The sequence below is a fragment of the Lipophrys pholis genome (assembly GCF_963383615.2).
Source record: "Lipophrys pholis genome assembly, chromosome: 21".
Taxonomy (NCBI): Eukaryota; Metazoa; Chordata; class Actinopteri; order Blenniiformes; family Blenniidae; genus Lipophrys; species Lipophrys pholis.
This window is the reverse complement of record NC_137649.1, coordinates 17,464,260-17,474,287: the sequence shown is the minus strand read 5'-3', so window position 1 is coordinate 17,474,287 and position 10,028 is coordinate 17,464,260. Positions and strand designations below refer to the sequence as shown.

Genomic DNA, 10,028 nt, shown 5'->3' with positions numbered 1-10,028 from the left:
GACACTGCCGAAATGTTCAAATTCTTACTAAATAACAAAATAACACGATTGTCTGTCGTGTTAGCAACCGCGTTGTTTTTTTCCCCTCTTCACTCAGCAGTGCGCAGCCAAGCAGTTCAAAGAGGCAGAAAAAAAAAAAATGCAGGCAGGAAAATCATTTTGAGATCTTGGTTTCTTGTTCAGTTGACACTGTGGTATATGGATGGTTTGTTTGAAGGTTTAAGCCATGGAACATTCCACAAATAGTCTGCCAGCTACCACTAATGGAATTCAGTTTAATAGACAGCAGAGTGCAGGTAGCACACCCCAAGCTTCAAATGTGGGCCTAGTTTTGGAAAAACACACACACACACACACACACACACACACACACACACACACACACACACACACACACACACACACACACACACACACACACACACACACACACACACACACACACACACACACACACACACACACACAGAGTACAGATATAAACACATGTACACACTGTAAATGCACATTATCCATTTACACATATACATACACATGCACAGGCATTTATGCATATACATACTTTACAGAGACTACAAGTATGTACATATACAGATACGGTACACACACAAAGTGTATTTGTACACACAAATATACACATACTCTATTTACACATTCACAAACATACACACATACAGTGCAAATCTATGCATACATAAACAATGCAAAAACTTACACACATTGTTGATAAACACACACACACGCACGCACGCACGCACGCACGCACGCACGCACGCACGCACGCACGCACGCACGCACGCTCGCTCGCACACAGTACTTATACTTACAAACATACTTCGCCACACATACACTTGTACATTGACATACACACACTGTAAATGCACATTATGTATATAAACATGTATGCACACATAGTTTATGTATGAACTACATGTATACATACAGTACATTCAAAAACTGCAATAAATAAACACCTACTGTACATACACACTCACATACACAGACTTTATGCACGCACGCACGCACACACATATACATTTAGTTTACATAATTTATAACCCCAGGATATATTGCTAAGCTTCTGTATTAGACATTAGTTTTGACTCGCTGTTCCTACCAGAATTGCAACAGGGGGCATAAATAAACCCCATTAAGTACTTCTGCATGGTCTGGATAAATCCATCCACGGAACCTCCCTCATTTTTTTTTTATAACGAGCATGAAATGGAAAGAACACGAAAGCAAATTAATGACAGATGGTTTTCGAAGTTGTGCGTACTATAAATGTTCACTTTGAAATGAAAGTTTTTCATCTGACCCAGTGTGGAACAAAAATGCTCCCTCGAAACAGGGTGCTTGGTGCAACTTTTATTTTGGATGTTTGTCTTCCCATTCACTTTTGAAAGTGCTGGGAAGGGATGACTGCAGTGTTGCTGAATACAGGCAGTGTGTGGGAACCGTGACGGCCCACCGGACACAGAGGGCTGCTCTGTGACATCACCGCCGGGTGTGACATCATCAACCACGATTTGATGAAAAGCAAACACAAGCCGTGTGTCAAAAGACACACATGTCATGTAATTTCCACTTTCTGTGCCTGAAAAGAGAGACTAAAAGAGGAAAGTGTTGTCACCAGAACCTGACGTGGCGGTTTAAAAATGCATTCTGGTCAGACACGGAGACTGTCCCCTCTACAGCTCCTAAAGTTGGAATCATCCCAGCTGACATGTTCCTGTGGCCTTCTGATGTCACACTGTAACTATGAAGGGCCCACCAACGTAACAGGGCTATAACTGGAGAGGAACAAATCTCGAGATGAAGAGGAGGTCACGACCTGGAATTACTCCGGTGCACAATCTGAGACGTCTCTATGACCTGTGAGCTAAATCAGGAAGACCACTGTTTGAGTTTAGTCTTTTGTTCAGGTTCATTCAAACAGGACACACATTGTCATTGCTATTTCTAACACATACACAGTTGTTGTTTATGTGGCATCAAGTGAAGGATATTGTCTTTGCCAACACTCACGACTTCACTTATGTAATCAATGTATGCAGAATACTACCATGGACACTCTACAAGAGTTTTAAATATATTTTCTTCCATTAATCAGCCTTGTGCCTCTGCTGAGCTTTTTTGTCGAGTAGGTCGACTCTTGGTCTTCTTTGCATGACGTCATTTGTCTTTCTATCATTTATTTGTTTTTGTCTTTCTCTTTGTCAAACACGGATGTGTGTTTTGGCACAATTTAGAGTTAGTATGATAAAAGTGCGGCCCCTTATATAATATGGCTATGTTGAATATTTGTATAAAAACATTGTGTAACACCAGGTATTTCACTTGAGCACAAGACAATCTCCAATATGTTGGTAAATCTAATTCAAAACTACTGTAATTGTACCAAGAGTGCACAGCATGCTGAGCAGCTTTTTCCAGCGTGTGAAAGTGTGCAGGATTTAAGGTCAGACAGTTAACACACAGACGTGTTGTATAACACGCGTGCCAAAGAGTACAAAGCCGAACAGACTCCCCTGACATTGTATCACCACCGCTGTTCCATCACTGATTTTAACCCGCAGGGATTCTCCTAGACAAATATCGCAATCTATACTTAGCCTTGACATATCTGAGCCCACCGCACACAGAACCATATGTTTCCTTTGGCCACCACATCCATCCCATCCACACATCCAGATCTGCAAAACAGCGAGTACTCGCCCAGTCAGCCCGCTGATATTCAGTAATGAAAACCCTGAGACCTTACAGGCTGAGCTGAGTGCAGAATTCACAACAACACAACAGAAAAACCTCCAGAAATGGTCGAGGCCAAGAATAATTACAATTGAGCACTTTTGATCATCATCTGAGTTGAGTGGACTTATTGTATTAAAAATCAAATAAAACCCCAACGCTTTACTCAGTTGACTTGTTAAAGGCTTCGTCATCTAAATCATGAATGTTTCACTGTGTCTTCTAGAAGAAAAAAAAAATGTCCTAAAAGCATACCAAAGATATCCAGTGATGGGAGATAAACTATCTAAATAAACAACTTCAGAAAGTAATTTGAGTTGCGTGTAAAGATAACAATGTCAGAGAGTTGTTTTGCCGAGTGGTAGGAGCGTGTTCCTCAGTCAATCTGCTTCCTTTAGATATCCTGAGTTTTGGTCCTTCAGGATGTAATGACTGACACCAGACACACACACACACACACACACACACACACACACACACACACACACACACACACACACACACACACTAGTTGTGGTTTGTTTTGACAGACACAGTATTCCTCACAGCCGTGGTCAGACGGTCTAGAAGGAGTTCCTACTGTACTGACTGAGTACAGAGAGAGAACATATCCATATTAGGGAAAGAGCAGCCGTCCATATATGGGGACGCTTCCTCTGTAGTAGCCTGCTGGCTTCTCGCTCACATTCCTGCAGCTCCAGGTTTCTTCTGGGAGTTTTTTCATTTCCGATTCACTGGCTGAAGAAAGAGCAGGGCCGCCTCTCATAAGAGTCTCGCCTGGTGTGTGATCCCCCGCCCGTTTCAGGAGCAGGAAAAAAAAATACACAAACCTCCGTCTAGCCTCTTTCCTGCAATCCTCCACTTTTAGGTTTGATGTAATAGAATAAACCCGACCAGGGACATGGCCCACCTGGACGTTCATGTCCATCATAGACTAAACCTCATCAGGCAGGTGAGAAATCTGAGAGATTGTCTTTGTTCTCATCTTATCTGTCCTGCGTGTGTTCATGGGCCAAGCTGTATTTTTAATATAGCTGACTTGGGATTTTTTAATCATCATTTATGCTGACCTAGACTCGATATATTTAACTTCATATGAAGTCAAAACGTCCTGTAAAGAGTGAAATAACATCTCTATTTAAGAATGTTCTGAAAAAAAGGCTGCCTCTTTGAGACAAATTGAGAAAACAGATCTATGCTCAATTGGACTAATCGTAAATTTCAGGAAGAACCATTAAGACTGGGACGGGCTGTTTCTGTACTACCTGTCCTGCATACTTTAGCTGGGCTGTCTGTCCAGCTCAGATAACTCAGAAACAGCATTTGTAACAAAATTCGGCAAAACAACAACAATAAAAAAAACTACTTGTGGAGAACTGTTGTCCTCTTTTAACCACGCACCAATAAACAGAAACACAAATAAGCAATGTTAAAAGATCATCATGATAATACAGTAAAATCACCATAAAGTTCAAATTTAATTAACATTAAAAAAAAAAGAAAAAATGTTTATGTGCTGTGTAGTGGCAAGCACTGTCACCCCACAGTGAGAAAACCTCTGGTTAGAGTCCGGGCTTGTGGGTGCCTTTCTGTGCAGAGTTAGCATGTTCTTCCTGGTTTCCTTTTAGTTTTGTTGTTTCCTCCCACAGTCATAAAATGTGTGCTTGAGGTGCAGCGGCGACTATAAATTGCCAGTTGGTGTGAGTGTGTGTGTGACTGTTTGTCTCTCTGTGTTGACCTGTACAGGATGTACCCTGCTTTTACAAACACTCAGCTCGGATCAGCTCCGGTGCCCTGCGACCCCGTGTCGGACCGAGTGATGGAGAAGATGGATGGAGTACTTTTGAGTTTTGCCGACTCAACCTCCAAACCTTGTCTCTTTTCAAAACGAGTCTCTATCTGCAGAACAAATTCAAAATCACAAGGAAATAAGATCAAGACAGAATAATCGCTATATCATGTGCATCACGAGACGAAATGGGTCATCCATGTTAAAGTGATCACAATGTGTTTAAAAGACTAATACTCCATCTTCATGCTCAGCCACTGATGTCAGGACCCAAAAAGGCCCCCTCAGTACCCCCAGATGTACCTGCACGCGCGCAGCAGCTAAGGTTACAGTAGTCAGTCGCCCAAGCCTCTGTGCAGGAATGAACAGCTCAAACAGCTCAAGGTAATAACACAAATGAATTTCCTTTTTCTAATGACTTGCTGCTCGTTCACTAAAGCACAGGCTGTTTATTCGCCTTTGAAGCCTAAGCTGAGGAATGTGTTGCAGGCTTAAAGTCTTAACCACTCTTACACATCAATCGGTTGGTTTTAATCACTGTATGTTTGTGCTTTTTCTTTTTTTTATGAGCTCCTACCTGTTGTTTCTCAGACTGTTCTTCTTTCATGGAAAGTCATTTATGGCTACAATTTTTATTTATTTTATTTTTTTAGCTGTCTTTTCCTCTTCTTTCCTCCATTTTTTTTTTTGCATGAAATTAATATTTATAGGTACCGTCTGTTTGTGAAGTCAGTCTTCAGGAATTCCCACTGTGGGGTCCCAAGCCTCTAACCAGACTTAACCTTCCATTCCAGATGAAAGCCGCTCTGAGAGAGAGAGAGAGAGATGGTGTTGTTTGGCTGAGCAGCAGAGCCTTGCCTTCAGACAGCAGGAATGTGGGATGTCTGGAGTGGGGGTCAGGAAGCGAGGAAAGAATGCCAAGTATGTCCATGTTTGTCCAGGGCTGGCTCTCCATTCAGCCCCCAGTGACGTGCCGCGAGGGCCAGCGAGTATAAAGGGAGCTGCAGTCTGCAGGCAGAACTCAGATCAACTCTACTACTGAAGCTAAACTCTAGCTTTCACTCAGAAAGAAACGAAGAAACGAGCGTGACCAGAGCAGCAGTTTTGAAACTCGACAAGAAGAAGACGAGACAAGAGATCAACTTGATCAGAGGAAGTTTCTCAAGCTCAAACTCTGAGACAACGGGAAGATTTTCTTTTTTGCCACAAAGACATTTGGAAGAATCTACATTATCTACTAAATAGAAGAAAAGATGTCTGCTGGACTGAAGAAAATGATTTTGCTGCCTTTGCTGTGCATTGTGCTATCACACATGGTGAGTCAACTTGATTTTCTAGTTTCAAGTGTCCAGTTGATGCACTTTGCTTTGACCAAGACGTTAACTGTGAAAGACGTGTTCTGGCAATGTTGTGTCTAATGTGATACTGACCATGTGTGTTTCTGTCCTCAGGCTGCAGGTCAGGAGTGCAGCGGCCAGTGTTCGTGCCCCTCCAGCCCTCCTCAGTGTCCCCCAGGAGTTAGCCTGGTGCTGGACGGCTGCGGCTGCTGCAGGGTGTGTGCCAAACAGATGGGGGAACTGTGCACCGAGAAAGACGTCTGCGACCCGCATAAAGGCCTCTACTGTGACTTCGGTGCCCCCATCAACAGACGCATTGGAGTGTGCACAGGTGAGCCGCTGATCAGCCCGAAGCTTTCTAACGCTCTGTCACTCCAGAAATTGAATGTCTCTCAGTATGGATCAAATTGTGACCATTTCGTCTTTTGTATTTCTTTTTTCAGCTCGAGAGGGAGCCACCTGTGTGTTTGGTGGCATGGTTTACAAGAGCGGGGAGACTTTCCAGAGCAGCTGCAAGTACCAGTGTACCTGCCTGGATGGAGCGGTGGGCTGCGTTCCTCTCTGCTCCATGGACATCCGGCTTCCCAGCCCTGACTGCCCCATGCCAAGACGCGTCAAGGTGCCAGGAAAGTGCTGCGAGGAGTGGGAGTGTGATTCCCCCTACAGACACAGCTTCATGGGCTCTGCTTTGGCCGGTAAGTGACTCTCACCTGTACCATGCTATGGTTCTGAAAACACATTGTAATCTCTTTCTTGAATCATACGACAAAACATTTCTTTAAATCTGGTGTTTTGTGTTTACAGCATACAGAGAAGAGGAGACCTACGGCCCAGACCCCAATATGATGAGGGAGAACTGCCTGGTTCAGACTACTGAATGGAGCGCCTGCTCTAAGACCTGTGGCCTTGGGATTTCCACCAGGGTCACCAATGATAACCGCAACTGCCGCCTGGAGAAACAGACCCGGCTGTGTATGGTGCGACCATGTGAGTCACAGCTGGAGCAAAGCATCAGGGTGAGTATTTGCTAAAAGCACCGCTCTCATAATCACTTCAGATAGGATAGATCGACACTTAACTCCTACAAAGAATGCCCACTAAAGTGCCTTTTTCTTCTATTTCATTCCTACAGAAAGGAAAAAAGTGCATCCGTACACCCAGACTCTCCAAACCCATGAAGTTTGAGATCTCTGGCTGCACCACCACCAAGTCCTACAGGCCAAAGTTCTGCGGCGTCTGCCTGGATGGGCGTTGCTGCACCCCCCACAGGACCACCACCCTGCCCATGGAGTTCAAATGCCCAGATGGACAAGTCATGAAGAAGCACATGATGTTCATCAAGTCCTGTGCCTGCCACCACAACTGCCCCGGAGAGAACGACATCTTTGAGTCCATGTACTACAAGAAGATGATGGGAGACATGGCGTGAACCACTCGAGGGACGATTAGAGCGGACGACTTGAAAGAAAACTAAAACAGAACTCCATCTCATTTTGCAGCTCAGTATATGTACTTGTAAAGTTTTATTTGCCATCTTCTCATTGTAAAAGTAGCTCAGACACTTGTAGTGTCTGTGTGTGTGTTTTGTATGGCTGGTGCACGTCAGCCTCATAGACTCAGACAGAGGGTTGCCTTGCAGCTCGAAGAGATTCCTGCACTATAACTTCTTTTTTTTTTTTTTTTTTTTTGACAAATCTACTGTCAGGTTTCCGCCCATTCCCCCCTGAAACCCCTCCCGTCCATTTTACTGTTTTATACCTGATCTAAACCTTGACCTCCTCTGTAAATGAGGTGTCTAATAAGTCCCTCCACCCTCTGAGTCCAAGACCAGACCTGCAAACTCCAAGCAGCTGTACAGGGAGCAGAGCAGACCACAGCGAGTCAGTGTTCCCCTGCACAAACAGGTCTGAATGTGTCCTTGTGTGTGTGTGTGTGTGTGTGTGTGTGTGTGTGTGTGTGTGTGTGTGTGTGTGTGTGTGTGTGTGTGTGTGTGTGTGTGTGTGTGTGTGTGTGTGTGTGTGTGTGTGTGTGTGTGTGTCTGTTAGCGCAGGTCTGAATGTCTGCCTTGTCTGTGTGCACGCCGCTCGCCCTGCTCACAGAGTGGAGGAAAGGTCAGAGTTTCCGCCCGACATGTGGACGAGAACGCAAGCAGCACGCAGAGTTTCAGGTTAGATATGGAGCACAGTGGACTTTGCCATGGCACTGAGAAAAGAAAAAAAAAAAATGTGTTGACTATTGCTGATTCAGGTCAGACAGCAGAAACCAAGCATCTAGAGGAACAAAATGACTGGAAGAATTGTAATTTCATTCCTTTTTTAAAATTGTTGATGTGTAAATATTGTATAAATTTGTACAGTTTAAGTTAATTTAAAAAGCAAAATTTGTTCTGTGCTTCAAAGTGTATCAATAGTGTATTTTTTTGTCAACTGTATTTTTTACTATTTTATTGAGAAATGTGACAAAAATGTTACATGTTTCACTTTGTAGCTGGAAATAAAATGTTATATTTTTTTATACAAACACGAGATCTCTGGTTGTTTTGTGTTCATCGGACTGAGGTTCAACGAAACAACACACATTACATTCAAAACTGTAAAAAGATTTTTACATCCACTACTGAAAGTGAGAAGAAGGACGGGGCTCTCATGCATGATTCACCCAACCTCTCAGTGAGCGCAAGTCATGTTTAATTAGAGATACCAAATCCTCTCTATGAGATGAACACAGTTTCACTTGCTCCCTATTATCAACTGGAAGTTGGAAAAAAATCCACCTTCTATAATGCTTTATCTGAATCGGGTCGTGTGGTGCTGGACTGGATCCCAGCTGGGTGAAAGCAGGTTACACCCTGAATGGTCCAACAGAGGACAAACAAACAGTCACACAGTCACGCAAACCTACAGGCAATTTCAATGTGCAATTACCCTTCGGTGCATTGTTTTAAAGTGTGGAGGAAAACTGGAGGGCCCGGGGAAAACATACACAGGGATAACATGCAAACTCCACACACTGTGAGGTGAGCGTACAAGCCATTATAGGGCACATTCAAACTTCACCTTCATGACGATCATTTAACATATTGGTTTGTCATTCAGTTATTATTATTCCTTCATTTTCTGCAGTGCACAGCTGCAATTAGTCGAACTTTGGCTTAGCTAATGAAGTCACAACATTGTCAAGGCCGATACAACAAAAACAATGTCCAAAAACAGGATGATGTTTACTATGTAACTACGGTCAATAAGCAATATTGTAAATGTGACAGCCAACGGGCTTTTGAAAGCTTTTTTTTCTTCTTTTCTTCAGAGCATTGTATACAATCATGTCACTGTCGTTATTCTCCTCAAAGGAATGACAGTAAAACAGAAAATAAACGATACATTAACGCCAACTTAGCATCAATTAAACGCATTCTAAGATGTCATTTTATACCCAATGACTGTAAGATAGAAAAATTCTTTTTTGTAGCAAAGAGCAAAAAGTTGCAGTGATATGACTTTGAATTATGTTACGACCTCCATCGTCTGGGGTCTTCTTTGGGTCTCAGGGGGGTGGAGCTGATCCTGGACAGGTTCCCAGTCCACCATAGGACACACAAAAAACTCACCTCCAGCCAATGTAGACTCACTAAGTGATTTCAGCCATGTTTTTGGACTGTATGGGGAAGCATCAGTACCCTAAAACAAGTCACAGGGAGATCATGCAAACTCCACACAGAAAGTCCTCCTGTAATCAACTTTGTACTGTGATGTGAGACTGCGGTGATGTTTTACCTTAGGGGGGGTAAAAAAAAGAAAAAAGAAAAAGGCCAACACAGTATAATGTCGCCATCTGGTGCCCTTTCTATTCCATTACAATCAATTCCTCTTCTGTTTCATGTCTAAACCTCAAAGTTATGACTGTATTTATAGTCCCTGAAGAGTAAGATGTAGTGAAGAAGGTGATCCCTGCTCGTAACAGCTCTTTAGGCTTTAATGTGTAGTAGTGCAGTGGTTGTCTATGTGAGGGACCTGGTGGCAATCTAGTGGGAAATTTAAATTTTTTTTTGTGTTTAACTGTCATGGATAAAAAACTTAAATTCAAGCAGCCGTGACATTTGGCTCGTCTCGCAGTTTGAATTCCTCCAAGGCTGTACGTTATTTGCTGTTCAC

At 43.1% G+C, this 10,028-nt stretch overlaps 1 protein-coding gene across 1 annotated transcript; it reads left to right on the top strand.

The window, feature by feature from the left end:
• The first annotated feature begins 5,327 nt into the window (after nt 1-5,327).
• Nucleotides 5,328-8,403, top strand: ccn2a (cellular communication network factor 2a). The gene is made up of 5 exons (XM_080490467.1): nt 5,328-5,856; nt 5,992-6,208; nt 6,321-6,572; nt 6,682-6,893; nt 7,010-8,403. The coding sequence occupies exons 1-5, from the start codon at nt 5,794-5,796 to the stop codon at nt 7,304-7,306; spliced, it is 1,041 nt and encodes a 346-aa protein (XP_080346593.1). The 5' UTR covers nt 5,328-5,793; the 3' UTR covers nt 7,307-8,403.
• Nucleotides 8,404-10,028: the final 1,625 nt, after the last annotated feature.

Bases quoted from the DNA above. Each gene is read 5' to 3' on its own strand.
- ccn2a (XM_080490467.1), top strand. From the start codon at position 5,794: ATGTCTGCTGGACTGAAGAAAATGATTTTGCTGCCTTTGCTGTGCATT. The intron at 6,573-6,681 runs GTAAGTGACTCT...TTGTGTTTACAG, and splicing joins CATGGGCTCTGCTTTGGCCG to CATACAGAGAAGAGGAGACC. The intron at 6,894-7,009 runs GTGAGTATTTGC...TCATTCCTACAG, and splicing joins AGCTGGAGCAAAGCATCAGG to AAAGGAAAAAAGTGCATCCG.